Source organism: Alternaria arborescens, assembly GCF_004154835.1.
Source record: "Alternaria arborescens strain FERA 675 chromosome Unknown contig_9, whole genome shotgun sequence".
Classification (NCBI taxonomy): domain Eukaryota; kingdom Fungi; phylum Ascomycota; class Dothideomycetes; order Pleosporales; family Pleosporaceae; genus Alternaria; species Alternaria arborescens.
This window is the reverse complement of record NW_021167864.1, coordinates 322,403-345,184: the sequence shown is the minus strand read 5'-3', so window position 1 is coordinate 345,184 and position 22,782 is coordinate 322,403. Positions and strand designations below refer to the sequence as shown.

The window sequence follows — 22,782 nt, the reverse complement described above, 5'->3', positions numbered from 1 at the left end:
TGGACAGCTCCATCCGAGAAGTAGTAGCGAGCGATAAGTGGTATGAGATGGACGACCTTCGGGCAGTGGTTGTCGTCGGTGAAGTTCCGCGAGCAGCAATCGCAAAGCTGGAAAACTTAGTCCAGGAGACCATGAAGTTGGACCATATCACGATGCTGAACGACATTGATGTAGCTCTTGTCAAATCCTATGCATACTGAAGTTCATCCTGGGGCCGATCAAGATCAAGTATTTGTATCGCCGCCGCTAGAGCACAGGGAATTATAGGACAAAAACGACTGCACTGTACTTCCTCTAGGCTAGCAACTTTACCCTAAGCAGATTGTAGCGGATGATACTACTTGCATATAACTGGGATGTAAAGCAAAATATCAAGTTAGCAGCCAATATTATCGTCCGTATGAGGTATTGAAAGCGTCTCGTGGTCAATCATGGATGTCTTCCAAAGGATTCAGTTAAATCCGGAAGTATGCGGCGCACATTTCAGTCGCGCTATACTTCGACAACATGGAGACTTTGCGTGCATTCAATCGTTGTCTTGGCAAGGACTGAGCGAACGGGAAACCTTGATCTCACTTGTTCTGACTCCACAACGAGCGTTATGTGGGGTTCCCCAGGCTAGTGAGGGGGTTCCGGAGGCTAGCGTACTTGATTTGTGGGTCGTTGCAAGCAATTCTGCCTCGAGACGAACGTGACTCGCATCGATCCTCGAAATACTCCACGTTGCGATTCTAATCCTGTTGCACATGGAGTACCGTCATGTATATCTGCTTGGTTGCCCGCATTCTCATTGCGCACATCTTTCTCGTGCAAACAACCTTGGCCTCCGCTCTTTCCCCGCATTAGCTTGCTCTCTCAACCCAAGATCGCGAGCTTCAGAATTGGAATCTCGATCACCACAGACCTGATTCAAGAGATCAAAGAGCAGATCATCAAGAGATGTCGAACAACATCCTCATCACTGGCGGCGCAGGCTTCCTGGGCCCCATGCTTGCCGCCAAGTTGGCACAAGATTCCTCTAACAACATCGTCCTGACCGATCTTCAAACACCCCAGAGGCCAGCCGGGATTTCATCTTCGGCATCCAACCTGGAGCTCACAGCTGCGGATCTCACCTCACAAGCAGACATCACTAAACTCCTTTCTATGCGGCCACAATGGTCGGCCATGTTCCTATTTCACGGGATAATGTCGGTCGGCTGCGAAGAGAACCCTGCACTTTCTACCAAAGTCAACCTAGGCGCCACGCTCTCTGTTCTCACGTCCATCTCGCAACTCCAACAAGCCACCAAACCCCGTATCGTCTACGCTTCGACCCAGGCAGTTTACGGACCACCTTATACGGCATCGGGTCCCATTACAGACGATACTCCCGCAACACCAATAGGAGTTTATGGCACCCACAAAGCCATTATGGAGTGCCACATCAATGATCTTAACCGCCGTGGGCTAATCGATGCCTTCGCCGTGCGTCTACCAACCGTGGTTGTGCGTCCGGGTGCGCCTTCGCGATCAGCTGCAGCATTTTTGAGCGGTATGATTCGAGAGCCGATGGCCGGGCTTGAATGCATTGTACCCATCAGCGACCGTTCGGCGCGCCAGATGATATGTTCGCCTCGCGTCATGATTGAGAATTTTGTGCGCGTAATGAAGGCTCCCACGGACGCTATGCCAGCGCACATACGCGCAGTGTACATGCCGGGAATAAGCGTCACTCTTGGAGAGATGTACGCAGCGTTCGAGGCAGTATGCGGGAAGGATAAACTTGGGCTGTTGAGGGAGGAAATGGATGAAGAAGCAAAGAGGTTGCTGGACAGTTGGCCGCAAACGGCGAAGTTCGGAAATGCAACAAGGATGGGACTGTTGTTTGACGAAAGTTGCGAGCAAATCTATAGAGAGTATGCCGATAGTTTAAAGGCAAATTAGGCTTTAGGCTGAACAGATCTTGCGACCTTCAAGGTACAGGCTGAAGAATCAATCATTCCGCGAAGCACAATGTTATAATGTGAATAGTGACTGGTTCTGTTCAAAACTTGTGAAATTCCAGAAAAACATCATAGCTTGATCGACAGCTAGAAACTGTGAACAAAATCATGGTCGGCGGCACGCTTTGATCGCACGCCACAGAACGCGCCCGGTCTAGCCTCTAGTCTTTCAAACTACGATGGCTTCAACACGGATCCAAGGAATTCGTGCAGTGACATGGTGGCAACCAACCAGTCATATCACCAAAGATCTTTTGCTGTGGCTAGATCAACCATATATTACAAACGAAGCACGCCACTCGCGGTCCCCACGTAGAGGCAAAAAGATCTCATCAATTATCGATGAGATGCAAAAAACATACAACAGCGGGGATTCGCTAGTGGTCACCCACCTAACTACTAATCCGCCGGTACACTGCTTGTATATGGCTGAGCGGACGGGAAGCCTAATTTTCAGTGTCCTATGGTCGTATGTGAAAGAATGGGTGGGGTGCTATCATATATTCCAATATTGTGCTGGTCTCGACAGGAGGTGTACTTTATCGTTCGCAACGTCAGCATCAAGCGGGGACAATCGGCGGATGTGACAATCTCTTGCTGTAAGATGCCACTGGCAGCTTTCTCCAGACTCCAGAGAGATCATGCACCTCAGTTCATGGCTAAAGTTCAAAACAAGGAGACGGGAGGTCTGAGACAAAGCCGTTGAAGATGTGGCACACCAGCCACTGAGGTAAAGCGATGTCTCACGATAGGGGATGCAATCATAACGCGTGTAGAGTCCGCGGCACGCTGGGCCGAAATCGTGGGGAGACAACGCATCCTCAAAGTGCGTCACACTTTGCGTTGTTGTCGGTGGTCTTGCGGTGACTAAACTATTGGTGGTGCGATGCGAGCTACTCGTGTAGGTGCATGATCAGAGCTGGGTTTCCCCCACATCTGAACTTTCGATGCAGCGACCTGGTACTCGGGTCTCTGCCGCTCGGCGTGGCGATACGTGTTAAGCCAGTGCGATGGATAGTAGGAAGTATCCGACAGTCAGGATGAGGACAGAGCTTGTGCTGCGAATGGATTGCGTCACGGCTATCGGGTCTCTGTCCGCGCCTGCGTACACAAAGTAATCCTATCGTGGGTCACTGCAGCCATGCTCATGTTGGATAGCTGCATACGTTCCATGTTGGCTCGGTACCGACCATCCGGGTATAGGTAACGATGACTGACCATTGGTTGACGGCAGGTCCGTGGAGAGACCCCTTATCCATTTGCCCGGCGAGTAGATGTGTGACAAACGGTGAAAGCATGGCAGTAAAAGTGCCTACGATATAGAAAGATTGATGCGCTTGCGCAGGAGGCCGGCCCAAGAGCCCGCGGGGTAAGACGCATAGGGGTTGGCCAAAGCGGGTGGCATCTGTTGTGGTGTAATGTATGTAACAACGGGGGGTACTCGTGCTTGGGTGGTGGAACCAAGCCCATTGTTAACAGCCCGAGATCTGCTCGCGTACGAGGACCGTTGTAGGGTTGCACAAGCTGACCTTCGTTGCGATCAAAGACCGGCAAAGCTCTACCTCGAGGTCATGCGCAACCCATGCGCATGCAAGAACCAGCATGGTGTCTTGGGAATTCGCAGCGGCCTCTGTATGATTGGGTCCACTAACACGAAACGGCTGACCGCATACCCTTATTGATGTACCACGAAGATGCGGAAGCACGTTTCAGGTGGCCAAGGCGAAGACCCGGCTCCATGGCAAACATCCTCGTGGGAAGACAGTGTTTTAGCCGTAACAGTGTGTTCAAGCCACGATACGTTTCTCACTTCCTGGAATGGTTAGAGAGGTGATTCCAAATTGCCCGTACACAGCTCTAGTTGACAAATGGCGCAAAGCATGGCGTCGTAGGTTGGGGATACCAGATAGATTGGTCTCCAAGCCATAATGAAGGCAAACACGTCGCGTCGCAGTGTGCACATTGATCCATTTCGGGAGATCACGACCGTGATCGGGCAAACCGCGGGAGAGCAGAATTTGAGAACTCAGCGTCCACGGCGCGACACCCAATCCAGGGTTGTTTGCGGCCGTCTTACATTCTCCTCTGATGTGCTAGTCGGCTCGCCCGAGCGAGGCCGGCAGCTCTGTATCGCTGAGCTGACATTGTAAGCAGTAGGTGTGGTGGAAGCGAAGAGATGAGCGCTTAAAGCTGTGGACCTGGGGATTATAGAGATGAGAAACTTTCAGTAGGTGAGGATATCGTAAGACGACTAATGCGGACCAAGACCAGAAAGGTCTCGGTACTTTGGAGGCAACGGCAGCACGAAGCAGGGTCCTGGCCTGGTACCCTTCGACGCGTGGTGCGAGGAGTGCGGCCCCCTGCAGAGAACACCTGGCCTTCGCATTGCGGTCCTGGCTGGATAAACGACGTGAACAAAGGATGATGTTAGAGACGGCACACCTGCTTGATGGGGGGTATTTTGGCGGAAGCGCTGATGCTAATGCTCCCCTTCTGGCTGCTTACACACAGCCACCAGAGTTCCGCTAGGCACTCGTTCGGGGCAAGCGCGGCTGGTCACACGGCATCAGCTTTCTAAGAATACTACGAGGCCACACTGACCATGTTCTGCTAACATGGCATTGTTTGAACGAGCAAGGAAGGCTGTTGGAAGTGGTCGCGTTCGTTTGTCGCGTTGGCGATGAGGGACGTGTCTGTAGCGATGATGCTCATGGCACCAGAGCGCGTAGCTGCAAGACGATCAGCTACTTTGGATCGGGATATTCTGACAATCGGGGAGGCCGTGGCATTGGAAGACGTCAGAAGCATGGGACTAGCGATGGTCAAGTCAGCCTCATCTCGCGGAAGGAGCGACGGGCGGGAGTCGTTGCTTCTCTCCCGATGCGGCCGGAAGCAAACAAAGCGAGGCAGCTGCGACGCGCCGACCGAGGCAAGAGCGATGGCGCATGAGAAGGTCAGCCAGACGACGCTGTCACGGTATTGTCGACAACAACAACAATGAGCGCAGCAAAGCGCCCGCGTAGGACAAGAACAATTCTCTTCGCCGGCGCATCGCCGTCGGGCAGGCAGCAGTCGCATCGCAATGTGAGGCATGGGCGTGGGCAGCGTTGCGGTGCGGTGCGGTGCCTGGCGGCGGCGGTTTGGAGTGGCTGCCCAGCGAGGCACAAGATGGACAGGGATGTTGGCGATTTAAGGTTCTGCAAGCCACACCAGGAATAGATGCATCTTCGCTTGACCGCTGGCAGCGAAGCGCATTGCTCACCACACTCCAACAAATGCCCTCCCTTCCTGCCACTATGCCATCACCACAACGCTCATATGGGGCCATGCTGAGCCTTGCCATGCATTGGCCGCCATGGACAGCCATCTGCCGTCATTACGGCCACTCGTTGTCCACTGAGCCCTACAGCCAATCTCCCGGACCTGTGAGGCTCATAGCTCGCCCTGACAGCTGTCCGCATTAAGGGCCGTAGACTTGCTGCTGATGCTCACTGGAGTGCTGGGCTGCATGTATATCATCGTTAATGTCACCGCCGCGCTGGGCACCCGCGAATCATGCTGCTACGCCCGGCTCATACGTCAACCTCACCATATTCAGCACCCCGATCTCCCTCCCATATCTCCTTCTCACTGCTCGCCTTTGCATCCCTTGTTCGAAATTCTAGATAATCACAATTTCTCCACATTTCGACGCCTCACGGGTAGTGTTTGAGGGCTTTGACCCTGGTTCTCCGCATCCGCGCCTCCTGCTATTGCAGAGGTCTTAGAACCCCACTCCACATCTCAGGTACTGGCCAAGACCATCCATCTCTCTAGCATTCGAACATCTTCCGTTTTGGGATTACATTCTGGTGTGGTGTCGATCGACCCACTGCGCGCGACCATCACAGTCCAGAGCATATCATCACTCGCAGTGGAGCTCAGCTTACTGCCACTTTGCAGTGCTGCGCCATCTGAGGCCACCCGCAAGAGCCTCAGTGCACAGGCTTCAGCCGCCTGCTCTCCACTACCGCCTGCATCCCTGTATGCAAACATAGGGACTGTCAAGCTTTGCGCGACGTGGTGCTCAACGGTCATAGTGCTAGCCTTCGAGGGCGTGCCTCACCATCGACAGGCCGGTTAGTCTACCAGTTTGACGGGATCGGTCATCACCAAGAGCCGTCCCAGCCTCCAGGAGCTCGCTGTACTCACTCGCTATTCCTTGCAGCTGCGTCTATGCTCCGCCATCGACGTTGGACCAATCCCGTACCTTTTCCACAACCTTGGGTTGATTCGTCGCTCGATCCGTACATCAGCTCTACCTGGTATTAACTGTTGCCTATCTCCACAGTCATAGCTCCGTGGTCCCGCAAGTCTATATACTGTCCGCACGGCAAGGCTGCCTAGCCTCATGCATATTGGTCAGCCCTTGGTACATGTCTCTCTACTCCTTTGTCCTAAATGTAAGTCAACTCGCCAGTCACATCAAAATGCAGGTCGATTTATGCGGCTTTCCGTATCAATTCACTTACAATCATCTCAGCACCTGGCATCTGCTCTGAATCAGTCTCCAGTTGCGAGAGCAACAAGTCCCGTTCCCTGCTTCCCCGGTAGCGAGCTTTGATTGTCTGAGTTGCAGCGGGTGAAGACCTTAGTCTTCCGGTCTTGACACAGACTCAAAACCGCCGTGCTTCCCGTATGAATCGGACTCTTGAACATCCCGATCGTTTGTCTCTAAGCAGGCTACTTTTGTTGGCTTCGCTGGTCACAAGGCCGTTCAGGACTGTCTCCAAGTCTACCTGGCATTACATCTGCTGCAATTTATCGAACCTACTTGTCGCAACATCTTCCTGCAACAAGGACCTATTGTCTCTGTATTACTGGGAAGGACGCGGACCGTTGCCCCACTGTTTCGATTACATCTCATCATCGTTTGGCTGTCAACGAGACGGGACAGCCACCTCGCCGACATTACCTTGACAAGCTCATCACTATCCAACTGACCTGTCCTATCTTATCAGAATATCAGGTGCGTAGACCATGCCCTATGTGACAGTTCCTCGAGGCGTGTCAGTACACCCAGTCCTGAACCCCTCCATTGCTGCCTGCCCTATAACCCCCCACGCGAGGCTGACTGCTAACTTCTACATAGTGTCCTCCTAAGATCAACCACGCGCCTTTCGCTATCTGCGCCAGGACCTGTTTTCAGCGTTGCGCAGTTCAGCCTTGGCAGTGGACTTCAGGCCGTCCCAGCTGCAAGAGCCATAGCAATATTGTCAATGTCTGGATACGGCAAGAACCACGAATATGTATATGGTAAGTGGTTCGCGGCTCATCTGACGAGTTTGGAAGCGCACCTGCCCAAGCTGGGTCGGCTGAACCCGGCACTGGCCCACGTGAGATCGATTAGCATGTTTGACTGACCACCTACGTCCCAGATGCCGAAGCCACCAGATCAAATCAGGTTGCAAGCTACCCAGGCATTGCGCAGCCCGCATTCGCCTCGCATTACACGGATGCGCCCGCGCTACTAGGCCATGAGTCCACGAGTGCAGAGGTGCCCTACATCCCTAGCTCGACATACGAGTCACGCGGCATAGGAGACGTTCAATCCAATCCAGCATTTATCGATGCAATAGCTCGTCATCCCGCCTCACTTGCAGATACTGAAACGGAAATCACCGAACCGATTACACCTGCGCAAGGTACAGCTGGATCTCTGGTAACGTTGCAACTCCGGACGAATTACAACCTTGATGCGAACCAGCATACCTTCATACTCATGTTTGGCCAAAAGAAGTGCGTTGGTGCACTTCAAAAAGTCGACTACGAAGACGACGAATCGTGGTACAACTACGTACTGAACGTCGAGGTGCCCCCTTTCCCACTGACCAACACATTCGATCCAACCATGATGTTGAAACTGCAGATGGAAGATAAGATGGGCAACCTACGATCGCAAACGAACGCGGGAAAGTTCACCTATACCGACATGTCGCCAAACCTCGCATATCAATCATCGCCGGATTTCTCCAGAAAACGAAAGTACTCCCCCGAGTTTGGCAATGGTCGAGAATTCTCCGACGGTAATGCTGCAAAGCGAACGTTTGCGAAGCCACGCGCTATGTCTGGAGCGTATTCTTCTGCACACATGTCACCGCTGGCGACCCAGTCTGCGCTGGCCAGTTCGTACGCACAGAGTAGCAGGTACAATCTAGCAAAGTCAGCAAACTACGGTTCGCAACTGTCGCAGAAAGGCCTTTACGCAATACCCTCAGGCATGGGCATGAGCCATGGTGAATACGAGCTTCCGCAGATGTCGCCAATGCTGCATTCATATGCTCCCTATAACCCCCTCGCCGGTACTGGTCGAAACCACACAGCCCCCGTCTTGCCTTCACCGTCGTCTATTTCTACACCAGTCCTCGTCCGAGCCACACATCTTGCGCAGGCGAGTGGGAGCACTTCTTCGGTCCGGCCTTTCAATCCGTATGCTATGAGTCAGAGCAAGGCGGTGCTAAAGATAGACGGAGATCTTGACAAGATGGCAGACGATTGGTCGCAGGAAGAGTTGGAGGCCAAAAGGCGGCTTGTTGGGTTCGAACGATCGCAAAATGGCAGCACCATAACGGCTTCCTTCGAGCCTACTCCAGGAGAAGGTCGGGATGCACGTCGTATCTGCGTCAGCTGTATCTGGTGGGAAGAAAAGGACGAGTGCTTCATCACAAGTGTAGACACGATATATCTTCTGGAGCAACTCGTGAATGTACGCTTTACCGTGGAGGAGAAAAATCGCATACGTCGCAACCTCGAGGGTTTTCGCCCCCTCACCGTTTCGAAGGCAAGACCAGATAGCGAGGGATTCTTCAAGGTTATCATGGGCTTTCCCCATCCCAAACCTCGCAATATCGAGAAAGACGTCAAAGTATTTCCCTGGAAGATACTCGCGCATGCACTAAAGAAGATCATCAGCAAATATGTACGTTCCCTTTCGACTTTCTGTGCAACAAAAATCTAACAAAACCAGTCTGCTAGCTATGCCTCAACGGCCGGTGCTGGGCATCTCCCACTTTCCACAACCTCCTCGTACGCTCCAAGCGCCACCCCACAGGCAGCATTGAGCGCCCATCGAAACGTGTCACCACAATCAGTACCCACGTCCACTACTTCAACGGTCTACACGCGTAACTTGGCCTCTTCTAGCCTATCGCCCCACCAGAAGGTGGCAGCAGGGCTCGAAGGATCAGCAGGACAGGGCATACCGGTTTCTCAGAGGACACCTCCAGGACAAAGCATGACTCCGTGGAGCACTTCCACTCATCAGATGCCACAATACCCCTCAACGATGTCTCATGAGGGGCGAGGGTCCTGGGACTATGGGTATCTAAGTGCTTCGGCTGCGACGGAGGTGCCGCCAATCCCCCATTCGCTGCAAATGCCACGGCAGAACGCGACGCCCAACCTCAGCCACATATCCGCAACCCATACCTACCATCAATACGGTGAAGACACGACGAGGGTGTAGGAAAAGAAGGATTCGGAGAGAATGTCCACAGGGCCATAGATACGACTACGCGTTATGGGCGTTGATCAGCGTCGGGTGATCAGCCAATGTCCGCATGATCCATGACCGCCTAACCCGATTGGGTGTTGCACCAATCTTCCTCCACACCACTTATCGCTAGATCCGCCTCGCGCATCTCGCACATCTTCTCAAGTTTACAATCTTGTTCCCAATTTTCTTAACATCATATGGTATTTGATCTGGCGTTGAATACGGCGGTTTCGGCATTTGGACACAGGACGCATAATACCCCGGGAGGCGGCGTTCACCATATTTTCGGATTCATCGTCGACAAGCATGTACAGGATAATGGCGAGCAGTCGGGCGATGCCTCACGCAAACAACTTGATCGCGAACCCTTGTCAAATCCAGCAGGGTCAGCTCTGCATTACACTGGCGTTCTCTCATGTTCCTCTATACCCAATAGTTTCTCCGCTATTCACCTTTAATCATTCGCTATCTTTCAAAGCTCCAAGACCATGTCTCTTTCGAGAAAGGGCCGCATCACTTCAGCTTCGTATGGCTGCTCAACCGCAGGCACTTTTGCTTTCGACACCTTAAGGTTTGGTGTCTGCCTTGTTGTTTTCTCCATTTGTTGTGGACTCCAAAGATTTCCCATTTTCCTTACTCTATCAACCGCACTATATGTAACGCAATGCATCTGTAACACACTAAACCTCGCCTCCACATATGCGAATCCTTCTAGACATCTCTTTCCGGCCTGTTTCGTTCCTAATATGTCAAGTTATGCGAGCTCCGCCACATTACAGGGCGCAGCCACCTTTGGCCCCAGCCTTTACAACTGCCTAGTTCTTGCCAAGGAGCTACAACATCCGCGGTCGCCGATGCGATATAGGCATCAGCTAAGCTTATCTACTATGGACTATGATCTCAGCAAGTCGCGCGCATCAGTCGGAACGATGCGGAATGAGCGGTGGGTATCCTGGGGCCCTGACAGATGACCAGCAGTTGTCCCGACACTGAGGACCCGCGTCACACCAGATGTTCAGGCGATCAATCCTGGCCACGAAGTCACATGCTCCCACAACGACTACCCGAAGCCAACTCCAGGCACCTGGAAATGTCCCTTTGAAGGCTTGCCAACAACTATTGTCGAGACGTTGCGACTGCGCCGCATATGTGCCTTGCCAATGTTTCATATGTCCGCACCACGAGAACGTGCATGTTGCTTATATGTTCGGTGTACAACAGGAATAGGCTGCGTTTACCAGGACTTAGAATTCAGGATAAAAAAGTATTCGGAGGAAGGCGATGCGCCGGACTAGGTAGGGTGTGAATCACGCCCGACTGCACGGGTTCTGCCTACATATCATCCGTTCATCAGATAACCCAGAGCTGATCGGCGCAACCGGTGGGTCTTCTCAGCAGGATGCCAAACTCAACTCAACATCCATGTTCATGGAGACGGGTCAGCCGTTCGACGCATCTGATCATTTCGACCTGACGTAGACGAACGCTTAGATCACGGGCGTAGCCAGGGTTCAGGTCGGCTGGGGTATGAGTGCTAATCTCACGTTAGACCACGTGAGATAACGCAATGCTCACTGCAGGCTCGAAAGTAGACGCGCGCAAAGACTTTTTGCCCTGGATCGGTGGCCGTGTAGAAGGTGAAGGTTTGTCATCTAAGGGCACACATCTGGTTGCTTTGCTATGTTGTACCACACTATGAGCGAGTGACAGAAACTGGAAAGTGAAAAAATGGCATATTCATGTCCCCAATAATATCATCCTTCTGCGTTTTCTACAACGGTCGCATGAATCCCACGAGGATTATGCGAAATGCCTGCTCTTAGCAAGTTTTGTGTGTATGAGACTTCGGATGTCCAGATTGTTTGTCCAGACACTTTCCAACGCAGCATTTTGCCAGCTTGATCATAGGATCAAAGCGCCAGAGAACCTCGAAGTTCGCCTGCTCGTCCCCTTCGTTCAGCACAAAAGGAAGGGTAATATTTACCCTTTCCCTCGTCATCTCCACAGGCACATCTTTGGCATTCAATGCTGGGACAGACGCATCCAGATACTGGACGCCGAATATGCCCAACAAGCTTTGCAGCTTCAGGAAGGCTTGCAACTCTTGCAGAAAACCTTGGTGTTTGTGCAGATCAAAGTCTGAGATACTGCGATCGCTTCCCGTCCAGCTGAACTCAAATGGTGCGATACCACTTTCGGTGAAGCGCCATTGCGTAGGGACAACGTCGGCGAGTAACTCCTTACGCGCCGTGTTATCATTCCAAGGCTGCGCAATGTTGTCAACGTGAACGAGTTTTTCGGCCTCTTCGAGCTGGAAGTGATTGTGGATGAGAGTCAGACCAAAGAGATTATGGACTCCGTGAGCGACGAACATGTCGCGGATCGTGGTGCAGACAAAGTACTCCAAGTTCTCAGTCTCGTACGTTTTGTACGCATCGTGTATATCTGGAGCAGAGTTGAAGTGATTGGCGGTGTATGGCTCGAATTCCATCATGACAGACTTGCTGGAAATTTTTGGCGGTAGGAATGAGACGTGGGGCAAGATTTGATGGTGAAGCTGTTTTGATGTGGGATATAACATCATAATATATACTACTATGGTATCATCTAGACCTCTTTAACGGTACGGCTTATCACCCGTCGCTCGCTGTAGGGGGCGCATATACCTACGAAGACAGCAAACCAGAGACTGACAGCCGTTTCCGCAGATGCAGTTACTATCAAACCGACCACTGAGGATGTGGCAGCTGCTCTCAAAATATCGACATGCTGTTATCGCAACACCACGTCGCCGGATGTAGACATAACTGCAGTGTTATGATTGCACCACAGGGTTCTGACAAGCGATGGCGCATGAAACAACGGTTTAACATAGGATTTATGTCTCCTTCCTTCGACTGACCCATCTCTTGGTACGTTTGACGCGGTATTATTGGCTTGGAAGAGTCGTAACCGAAGTGACAGCATCAGCCTGATGAATTCTCAGCCTGACCCCGCACATCTTCCACGCCTATACGAGCCTTGGGACTATTTAATGTGTTTCAATGGTGCAGACCATGCAAGCAATCGCAGCCATCGGATATCTCTACCGTCGTGAGCCATGTTTGGAGCTCCAGTGTACTTCGGCTCAGTGATTCCAGACTCGGGGACTAAAAAGTAGTAAGTAAGAAGCTACGTCTTGGATGGATGCACATTTGATGGGACAAGTTATAGGAGACATCGATGCTTATGGTGGATCATGCCTAAAAGCATATAAATGAGTGCCATTTTCGATAGGTGATACTAAATTAAGAGTACAGGTACACTGGAACTGAACAGCCAGATCGAGTGGTAAAAGTCGCTCTGATGAGCTATAGACAAACGGAAAGGCGCCGTATTGGCTGGGACTAGATACAGGCAGACAAACGCAACTGCTGTATTCGGTCTCGCATGGTGATGCTCGCATCACACACCGGCATAGCTGACCTGATTGATCTAGTTCTTGCGGAAACCCAGGTCGAAGTCGAGGGAGTCGCCGAGGGAGTCGTAGGAGTCCTCAATGGGGGCAGCCTCGTAGGTGTCCTTGACAGGAGTGGGAAGAGCGCCGTAGGTAGGTTCCTTGGTGGGTGTAGGAACGTAGACGTTGCTGGGCTTGACGGGAGCAACGTTGTAGACCTCGCTGGGAGTGGGAGCAGCCTCGTACACATCAGCGGGGGTGGGAAGAGCACCATAGGCGGCCTCAGCAGGTGTAGGCTTGGCCTGGTGAGCGGCGCTGGTGACCTCAGGCACACCCTCATAGGCAGCGCTGGTGACCTCAGGCACGGTCTCCTCGTAAGAGTCCTCGAACTCAGGGAGAGTCTTGTCAAGGCTTAGGTCGTCGAAAAGACCCCTCTTGCTCAGACTGTCTGACAGTTCAGGGAGAACATCGTCGTAGGACTCATCGGTCACCTCTGTCACCTCGGGCTTCATGTTGTATGTCTCCTGATACACCTCTGGGCCGGCTTCGGAGACGTCGTCAGCAGAAGGAGTGACGGTGTCACGCTCGCTTGGGCGAGCAGGGATGGGCTCTCCCTTCTCAGGCATGTCAGACATGTCGATGCCGGAAAGGAGGTCCTCAATCTCGTCGCGCCTGTTGGGGCTGCGAACCGGAGCGTTGTCAACCTGCTCTTGGACAGGATTGGTGAGTTGACAAAGGACTGTAAACGTAAGCTTTTGTTTGTTATGCGCAAAACAGTCCTATATGCTGAACATAGATGACTGGGAGAATGAGTGCCACCTACCATCAGAGCCATCGCAGGCGGCCTCCTTAGCTAGAGGCAGCGCGGTAGCGAGCTGAGCGGCGATGACGATAGCGAGAAACTTCATGTTGGCGTTTGATTAAGTTCGATATGAATGATCGTAAGAATATTAAAGTAAAGTAAGGTATTGTAGTAGTGACTGAGTTATTGTTGTTGAGCTGATGAGCAAGAAGACGGCATGGAGGCTTATTCTTATAATCTCAAAGGTTTCGAATGTCGGTGTCTGTTCAGATGCTTCTTCCAGCGCACGGTACTGACATTGCTTTTCACAAGAGCAGTGACTACAAGCATGAAGATCAGATCTATGCTAATCAAATCTACCAGGTAATAGACTGCATGAACTAGCTCCAACGGCCAGTCTTCGGTGGATTTCCAGATTTCTGGAATAAAATTCATCTCATGGCCAGCACCTTGCCTTTGCCTCCGTCAGATCGGAAGGTCGCATCGTGTTGAACAGTGTGCACCACATATCTAGATGCAATGCACCATACGGTTGGTATCAACTTTGATGTTGAACAATGCGCACAATCGGCGTGAACCGTTGATTCAGAGCCTTCGCCAGATGAAACGAGAACCAGCAGATCCTACGATGCCCAAGATAGTCTGCTCTCATTCTTTCTGGAGAATGCCATGCCGGATAGGATGGCAAGGATCTACACTTCTTGAAGTACTAGCTTGCGGGTATCGTTAGAAACTGATGCTTTGTTCCTTAGAACAAGGCTTCGAGAAGACATCGTAACCAGATTGGAAGCTATGCGCGCAAGAAGGCGAATAGGCTCTTCAGACTTCGAGGAAGACGGCATGAAGTTCAAGCAGTTGATCCGTGACCAAGCATACTTCCGTGAAGGCAAAGGAAGTGTTAGCTTAAAGACACAATAGCATATGCAAACTGATTGCAGCAACGAAATCGAGAAGGCGAGGCTGAGAAAGGGAGACGAGAAAGAGCAAACATCGTTGGGTCCTCGGTGTCTACTTAGCGCCCGCTCGGTCCGGCCAAAGTGGGGCAGGGCGACCACATCACGCATGTCGGCGCATTTAGAACCACGATGCACTTCAACGACTTTGTTAATCGCATTGTAGAATCTACTATGTCTGCTATGCGCTAAATGACCATTGCACTGCATTGCACTGCATTGCACTGCATTGCATGGAGATTCCCGCATGTACCCCGGAGTATCTTCCGAGACTCTCGTGGCGACAGCACCAGAAGTCCATCTCCGTCAATCCTTCAACTCAATAGAGCATTCTTCTCCAAGCGCCGCCACATCGCCGCACAAGAACGAGACCAGAAGGCAAAGACATGGTTTTCTTCAAAGGAAGAAGCGAAGAGAACCGCCACAGTAAACCTGGGTGAACTCGGAGAGGTCAGCTAAGCAGTCTCCTGGCTAATGCTAGTCGGACGCACGTACAGTCCGGTTGATGTTGCTTTTCACGATGTCGGACCCTAAACGCACAACCTAGCGCTAGACACATCACTTGTCCAGACTGGTGGAGAAGTAGTGAGGCGACCTATGCCTCGAGTGTTAAGAGAGGGAGGGTGATCGTCATGGTGCATCAAAAGGGAGATTAGCTATGTTCATTCAAAACAAAATGAGTTGGAATGGTCCTCTTTGTCTTTGGCGACCCGCGTACTGAGACATGAAGACCAAATCCGCGATGATCTTGCCCAAGTAAGAGATTCAAGTGCCTTTGCATCCGGTCAGAATCATCCATGCCAAGGGCCCAATTCGAGAAGTCGCCACGCGCAATGTTTAAGGTTGTTTTAAAAGCAAGCTACGAATTGTCTATCGATATCAATGGAAAGCTTAAGTAAACACAGACGCAGTTCTCTCTAGATCTCGATGTGCGACCAGGACGCCATGGCATTCACGGTATTATTCTCGGTGTGCCAGGGTCGACGATGGAAAAAGCAGTTATTGACAAGTGCTGCAGAGAGAATTAGCATTCCTTCACTCCCAATGCAAGGCTAGGTTTCTTAGCTACATTCCATCAATACATATCTTGTAGGCAACCATCAAAATGGAACCAAAGGTAGACAACACTACCAACTCTACTCACAACTCCCATTTTTGTTGGTCGTTACAGCGCGGATCTGCACTGGAAGCGAGCAAGAAAGAGTAGAGCCAACGGCTCGAAACAGATCAGCAAGTACATCATCTTCACGCATTGTCATTGCTCACCGCCTGGACACACAACTCGAGCCAGCCACGCACGCACAAGTCGACGATAGGTCATAGCCTTACGACAAGTAAGCTGTTAACGTCCGGCTAATGGTCTCTCACCGCAAACTCGCCTACGCTCGTCCCTCCTTGTAAAGTTTGTAGTCTTCTGGGTGTTGGTATGGTCCAGACCACGTCTCCTAGATGCACTTCAACGACAGCTATCCTCGGGCTACTTGCCAGGTTTTAGCATACAACGCTTCGTAAAAAATTGAGCATGACCTGCTGAGAAGGATGATAGATGGATCAAGGAGGAACAGATATCAACCACAAAAGGCGAGATGAAGGAATGCCAGAGAATCAATCCGCGGCTACTTTACAAACCTTGAGAGTGCGTTGTTCGTCACGAGGGACATTTAATGATGTCATCGCAGTTGTCAATGGTGAAAGTAGGAAGAACAGGGACTCCAATATCATAACTTGAGGTAGTGATGTATATGGCAAGATCCCAGACACACTGGGATGAAGGGAAATATCCAAGATCTCGAAGTGAAGATAACGTTTTTGCCCCTAGATGTACAACAACAGCATTAAAGTATAAAAAACTTATAAAAGTAGTCTTCTGTAGAGATTCTGTAGGCAGTAACTTTTAGAAGAATCCTTTGTTTTGTTGTTGCATGGTGTGGCACTTTCGGAGATATCTTGTTCCTGGGTGTGTTTGATCTTTCCCTTCATCCCGGTGGACAGTACATGGAATGAACCTAAAAAACAACGAGACAGCTAACCGTTTTTATACATGTACCTGGAAGCAGCCCCCAATTACCCGTACATCCAACTAGTAGATCGTGCCCTCATGTCACTAATCTTCGTTCTACAGCTTTCTAACGTCCAGAGATCTCGAAACAGATTATGCCATAACGTTGACCCATGAACGACAAGCCCACTTACCAATACCGCGAAACAAACGACGCCACCAATATCATAAACTGCAGATTCTGATCACAAAGCTGAGGTGAAGCCAATCAAGTGTGTGTAAACGCAAAGGTAGTTCTTTCATTATCTACATGACTCATGTTCCATTCATCCATCTCATACTCATGTGCCCAAACTTCATCAAGCTAAGCGTGAACGGTCATTAACGAGGAGGAGAGAGATAGGGAGAGATCGAAACCAGGAATCGATCAAACCAACAAGGAAACAACCAGAAAAACAGAAGAGTACGACAAAACAGTCTAAAGTCCTCCCACAGCCACCAACCAAGTAAGTGGTGCCAGTGCAGCAAGGGTATAATGCAACTTCCCAACTCAATCTCCTTCTTTTCTTCATCTGTCATCCATAACAGTAACCGCCCAAATCAACTCAAAGTCGACGTGACGATGCTCGTAGGAAAAGTGGTTAAACAAGCGTAAGAGCGTTTATTTCTTGCCCTTCTTCTTGTTCTTCTTCTTGTTCTTTCCGGAACTTGGTGTTGACTCGCCGTTCGCCTCACCCTCCTCTTCCTCGGCGTTGTTACCAGGCGTGGTGGGTGTAGTAGGTGTCTCCGGCTCCTCGGTCTCAGCAGCTCCATCAGTAGCAGGGGCGGGGGTGTCCTCTGCCTCCTTAGCCTCAGGAACTTCCTTGGCTTCAGCGACAGGCTCAGCAGCGGGTTCAGCAGCAGGTTCAGCCGCAGGCTTCTCAGCCTCCTTTGATTCAGCCTTTGCAAGGGCCTCAGCGTTGACCTTCTTAAGTTCCTCTTGCTCTGCCTGGGCCTTCTCGAGTTGCTCCTTGGCGCTGGCGAGCTCGGTCTTGATCTCGTCGCGCTCCTTGTTTGCGGTCTCGACGTCGGATGTCAGGGCGCTGGTCTTCTCCTCGTGCTCCTTGATGGTAGCCTGGAGAGACTCGAGGGACTTCTTAGCATCGGCAGCTTCGGTCTTGGAGGTCTCGAGGTCCTTGGTAGCAGTCTCAGATGCGGCGGTAGCCTCATCCAGCTTGGTCTGAAGTGCGGTGAGTTCGGTCTCCTTCGCCTTAGCGGCCTCGACAGTAGACTCGAGCTCAGCGATCTTAGCATCGTTAGCCTTGATCTTCTCTTCGAGCTCGCTCTTCTCGGCAGTCGACTTCTCAGCCGATGCCTTGAGGTCAGCGAGTTCGGATTCGACTGAGGACGCCTTAGAAGCACCCTCCTTCGCCTCAGCTTCGGCCTGCTTGGATGCCTTGAGTTCCTCCTCAACAGTGTGCTTGGCCTTCTTGGTCTCCTCAAGTTCCTTCTCCAAAGAAGCGACCTTCTCATCTCCAGATGATTGGGCGGCCTTGATGGAGTCAGCGTGCTCAGCTTCCTTAGCAGCAAGCTTGCTCTCGACGTCCTTGAGGGATGCCTCGAGCTCAGCAGCCTTGCTAGCTTCAGCTTTAGCATCAGCAAGCTCCTTCTCCAGAGCAGCAAACTTGTCGTCGCTTGATGATTGAGCAGCCTTGAGCGACTCGGAGTGCTCGGCCTCCTTGGCCTCCAGCTTGCTCGTGGTCTCCTTAAGAGATGCCTCAAGCTCAGCAATCTTAGCAGCAGACTCATCGGCACCACCCTTGGCGGAAGCCTCGAGCTCGCTGATCTTCTGCTTCGACGACTCTGAGTCCTTGGTAGCGGCCTCAAGTTCTGACTTGGCAGATGCGAGTTCCTTCTCGAGCTCAGAGACCTTGCCGGCGTCGGCAGACTTGGCCTCGAGTTCAGACTCCTTTGCGGCGAGGCTCTCTTGAGCCGACTTGAGGGAAGCCTCCAACTCAGAGATCTTAGAGGTAGAAGACTCAGTAGACTTGCTGGCATCCGCCTTGGCGGCTTCCAACTCAGACTCCTTGGATGCAAGGCTGTCCTTGGCCTCCTTGAGAGAAGCCTCGAGTTCAGCAGCCTTGGAACCCTCGCTCTTCGCTGTCTCGAGCTCGGCCTTGTGGGCGGTGAGGTCGTCCTGTGCTTGCTTCAGGCTAGCCTCCAATTCCGAGATCTTCGAGCTGGAAGACTCAGTAGCCTTGGTGGTTTCGCCCTTGGCAGCCTCAAGTTCAGATTCCTTGGTTGACAGGCTCTCCTTGGCTTCCTTGAGCGATGCCTCGAGGTCAGCAATCTGCTTTTGAAGACCCTCAGCATCGCCCTTGGAAGACTCGACGGCCTTGCTAGCCTCCTCCTTCGCGGCGGCAACCTCTGATTCCTTAGTGGCCAGGCTGTCGTGGGCTTCCTTGAGTGAGGTCTCGAGTTCGGTAACCCTGGAGGTGGAAGCCTCTGAGGCCTTGCTGGACTCATCCTTAGCAGCCTTCAACTCGGCCTCAAGCTTCTCAACGGTCTCGCGGAGCTCGGCAGCCTCCTTCTTAGCAGCGGTGGTTTGTTCATCGGATGAGCCCTTGGCGGACTCGATCTCGGCCTCAAGCTTGCTGACAGTGCTTTGGAGACCAGCGACCTCGTCCTTTGCGGAGCCAATGGCCTTGGATGCATCACCCTTGGCGGTCTCAAGCTCAGCGTCCTTTGCGGAGAGGTTCTCTTGCGACTCCTTGAGGGATGCTTCGAGTTCGGAGATCTTGGAAGTGAGGCTGTCAACCTGGCCCTTGGCCTCTTCGGCAGCCTTAACGGCAGCGTCCTTCTCGGAAGCGAGGGAGGATGAAGCAGCCTCGAGCTCGGATGTCTTTGCTGAGAGGCTTTCTTGTGCCTCCTTCAATGACTGCTCGAGAGAGGAGACCTTTTGTGCAAGCTCATCAGAGTCACCCTTGGACAGATCGGCGGTCTTGAGCTTCTCCTGAAGTTCGCTGATCTCGGTCTTCAGGCCATCGACCTCGCCCTTGGACGATTCGGTAAGCGATGTGACTTGTTCAGTGGCCTCAGCGTGTTCCTTGGTCTTGGATTCGAGCTCAGAAGCCTTCTGGTCAAGAGTGTCCTTTGCTTCCTTGAGAGAAGCCTGGAGCTCCGCAATGGTGTTGCGAAGACCCTCAGCCTCCTCTTTCGATGCCTTGTCAGCATCAGCATCCTGGGTGCCGCGGGCAGCGAGCTCGTCGGAGAGCTTGCTGTGAGAAGCCTCGAGCTCGGTGTGCTTTGCCTTGAGCTCCTCCAGGTCGGAAAGCTGGGTCTTGAGAACGGCAACCTCAGCGGCGAGCTCCTCGACCTTGGTCTTGTGCGCGTCACGGTCAGCTGCAAGGGTGTCGAGCTCATCCTTGGCGACAGTCTGAGCCTTGAGCTCGTCAATCGTTGCAAGAGCCTCGGCGAGGTCCTTCTCAGTCTTGCTCTTCTCAGTAGTGAGCTCCTCCAATTGCGACTTGGCGCTGGCGAGATCAGCCTCCTTGGCCTCGACTTCCGACCTGTCAACCGACTCGGCGCCGGCAGACTGGTGGCTGTCGAGCATGCCCTTGAGCTTCTCAACCTCGTCCTTGTAGGAGGCGACCTGCTTCTCGAGGTCGGCAACCTTCGCGCGGAGCTCCTCAGCCTCCTTGTTGACGTCGGCCATCTTCTCATTGAACTCGGCCTCGCACTCGTCGCGCACAGTATTCCTCTCCTTGGCCTTGGCCTCGCGTACCTGCTGGACAACAACGCTGACCATGTGCTCCTCGAGGTCCTTCTTGTCCTGCTGCAGCGACGCCTCACGGGCCTCGAACTCCTTCTTGCGCTCCTCATGGTCGCCCTCGAGACTGCGCACGTGCTCGTCTTGTGTGGCAGCGATGCGTTGTGCTTCGTCAAGCTCGTTCTCGGCGTGCTTGAGCTTCTTCTTCAGCTTCTCGATTTGCGTCTCGAAGCTGTCTGAGGCTGTTGGCGAAGGAGGTGAGGGTGAGTCTGCTGCTGAGGAAGGATGGGTCAGTATGTTGTGAGCGGGGAGGTGGTGCAGTGGAGACGCCCGCGAATGAAGGGAGAGCGGATAGTGAGGAGGGGCTGTCGATATTGTTATCGGGCAGGTGGGGGGTGAGTTCACGGTGAGCATCACGTACCTGCTTCATCTTCACTTAACCGTGTAGGCGCCTCGCGCGGTGTCTCTGGTGGGGTGTCCACGCCATTGTCCGTCTTACTCGACTCGACCACGCTCGGAGGTGTGGCGTCTGTTGTTACCGCTGGTGTAGCTGGTGAAGCTGTTGCGGGCACCGGTGCGGGTCCGCCGAAGAAGTAGTTGTACGCCCTCTTCATGCTGCTGGTTCGCTTGGGGAGTCCTGGTCGCAGGGAACTCGTCGATTTTCGACCTCGACGTTCTTCTGGCTGGCTTTGCTCGCCAGTCGTCGGTACGGGTGCAAAGGGTTCTACGACTCCGCCTCTCTTATTATTGCTTATCGTTCGTGGTGGCAGCAGGCGTCTGCTAAACTTCTGAGATCCCGACTGGATATCAGCGAGGATCTGCTTCTGCTCTCTCGAAGAGGCTCTGGGATAAGACGTTAGTTGTCGTCTTTATAGGTAGTAAACAATGGCAACAAAGCATTTGATGTTTCGCATCTAGGCGTATACGAGGAAGAAAAAAAATATCTAGGACATGCCGCACCACAACGTGGTATCGTGGCAGAGAGAGAGCTTCTTACCAAAAGCAACAACAAGAAAAGAGTTCGTGTATCGTAATGTCCTCAGACAGATGGAGCAGTGATGAGGGGTGGATGGAGGGGAGGCAGAGGGGAGGATGACGGGTAGCACTCACTCATAGCTTTCTTTCCTGCCCCAGCTCGGCATGATTCACGCTCTACTGCTATCAGTTCCCTCTGTTGAAAGCGCCACTGTTTCCCGCGCGAGCCAGTCCAATCAATGGGGAAGAAAATTTTGTTGCCCTTTCTGAATTTGGGCGGGCCGTCCAAGTCTCCTCACCGCACGGTAACGAAATGGAGCTTTACTTATGTACAAGCACAACAACACGTTGGATCCTGCATGCAAGCCTGGTGGATTGTCGGGCGCTAGACGTCCGCTACGAGGTATATACATTCTCGAGGGGAGGCACGAGCCAGTCATGTACTCTGCTACTCACGTAGCACATTAGCATGGGCGAGGCTGGACAGGCATTAATGCAAGCACAACGCAGATGGATGTCGAGGCCGAGGGCACCAGGGCCCTTGTCCGAGCTTCCAAGCGGCTCCACCTTGCTTCTTACCGCCTCGACTAGGGTCTGCCAGGGCTTCCTCGACGCCTCCCAGTGTGCTGACTACCTAGCCCTGGGGGATGCTGATGATGAGGATGCCGTTGCTTTTGACAGGCAGTCATGACTTTGATGAGGTATCGCGACCTTTGTACTCGCCAACGTCCTCAACACACGTCGTCTCCACCCCATCAGCTGGCGAGACCCTGTACCAATCACAGCGATGCACGTCAGTACCACCACGTAGGTCGCGTCAAAAAACATGCCATGAGCTCCGGGGGACGGCATTTGAAGCTGTCATCGCGCGGCAAACTTCGATTCTAGGAAGTTGGGCGAGCAATCGATAAGCAAGCAGCCAGCACATCTTCGCTGATCGTAGCCGACGTCGTAGGGCTCGCGCACGGTCACGGTCATGGCGCGTCGACGTGTGACTGTGACTCGGCATGATGTTATGCGAACCCCAATGGCTTGCAGGTACACGGTCTTTCTTTTGCAAGAGTCGTTTCGTCTCGTCAAACTCGAGGCAACCGCTGAGGCACGACACCTTGCCCAACTCTGAGACAAGGACACTCTTGACGCGCGCTCGCGCGCGCAAACGTCATGCAGGGCTTTTCCTAATGGGCGGTCGAAGCGTTGATGCGTTGTTCGATCGGATCCGCTGAATTAATTCTTGCCCAGTCGTTTCGACTCGCCAACCCTCTCTCGGACCGTCAACTTTCCATCGTCAACCTCCGTCACCTCGCCGAAGCCGCCTTGAAATCCCGAAAGTGGCTGTGATCGTTGCTT

The 22,782-nt window shown here is 52.5% G+C and overlaps 5 protein-coding genes across 5 annotated transcripts; 2 read left to right on the top strand and 3 right to left on the bottom strand.

The window, feature by feature from the left end:
- Nucleotides 1-939: 939 nt before the first annotated feature.
- Nucleotides 940-1,926, top strand: AA0111_g4784 (hypothetical protein; the record flags this gene model as incomplete). The annotated part of the gene is made up of 1 exon (XM_028650824.1): nucleotides 940-1,926. One exon carries the CDS (start codon nucleotides 940-942, stop codon nucleotides 1,924-1,926), a length of 987 nt encoding a protein of 328 aa, XP_028507663.1.
- Nucleotides 1,927-7,004: 5,078 nt separating this feature from the next.
- AA0111_g4783 (hypothetical protein) lies at nucleotides 7,005-9,489 on the top strand (the record flags this gene model as incomplete). The annotated part of the gene is made up of 4 exons (XM_028650823.1): nucleotides 7,005-7,033; nucleotides 7,117-7,280; nucleotides 7,403-8,943; nucleotides 8,992-9,489. 4 exons carry the CDS (start codon nucleotides 7,005-7,007, stop codon nucleotides 9,487-9,489), a joined length of 2,232 nt encoding a protein of 743 aa, XP_028507660.1.
- A 1,849-nt stretch (nucleotides 9,490-11,338) lies between these two features.
- AA0111_g4782 (hypothetical protein) lies at nucleotides 11,339-12,010 on the bottom strand (the record flags this gene model as incomplete). The annotated part of the gene is made up of 1 exon (XM_028650822.1): nucleotides 11,339-12,010. One exon carries the CDS (start codon nucleotides 12,008-12,010, stop codon nucleotides 11,339-11,341), a length of 672 nt encoding a protein of 223 aa, XP_028507661.1.
- Nucleotides 12,011-12,993: 983 nt separating this feature from the next.
- AA0111_g4781 (hypothetical protein) lies at nucleotides 12,994-13,863 on the bottom strand (the record flags this gene model as incomplete). Its single annotated transcript, XM_028650821.1, has 2 exons — nucleotides 12,994-13,694; nucleotides 13,779-13,863. The coding sequence occupies 2 exons, from the start codon at nucleotides 13,861-13,863 to the stop codon at nucleotides 12,994-12,996; spliced, it is 786 nt and encodes a 261-aa protein (XP_028507658.1).
- A 3,507-nt stretch (nucleotides 13,864-17,370) lies between these two features.
- Nucleotides 17,371-21,599, bottom strand: AA0111_g4780 (hypothetical protein; the record flags this gene model as incomplete). Its single annotated transcript, XM_028650820.1, has 3 exons — nucleotides 17,371-20,732; nucleotides 20,879-21,300; nucleotides 21,568-21,599. The coding sequence occupies 3 exons, from the start codon at nucleotides 21,597-21,599 to the stop codon at nucleotides 17,371-17,373; spliced, it is 3,816 nt and encodes a 1,271-aa protein (XP_028507659.1).
- Nucleotides 21,600-22,782: the final 1,183 nt, after the last annotated feature.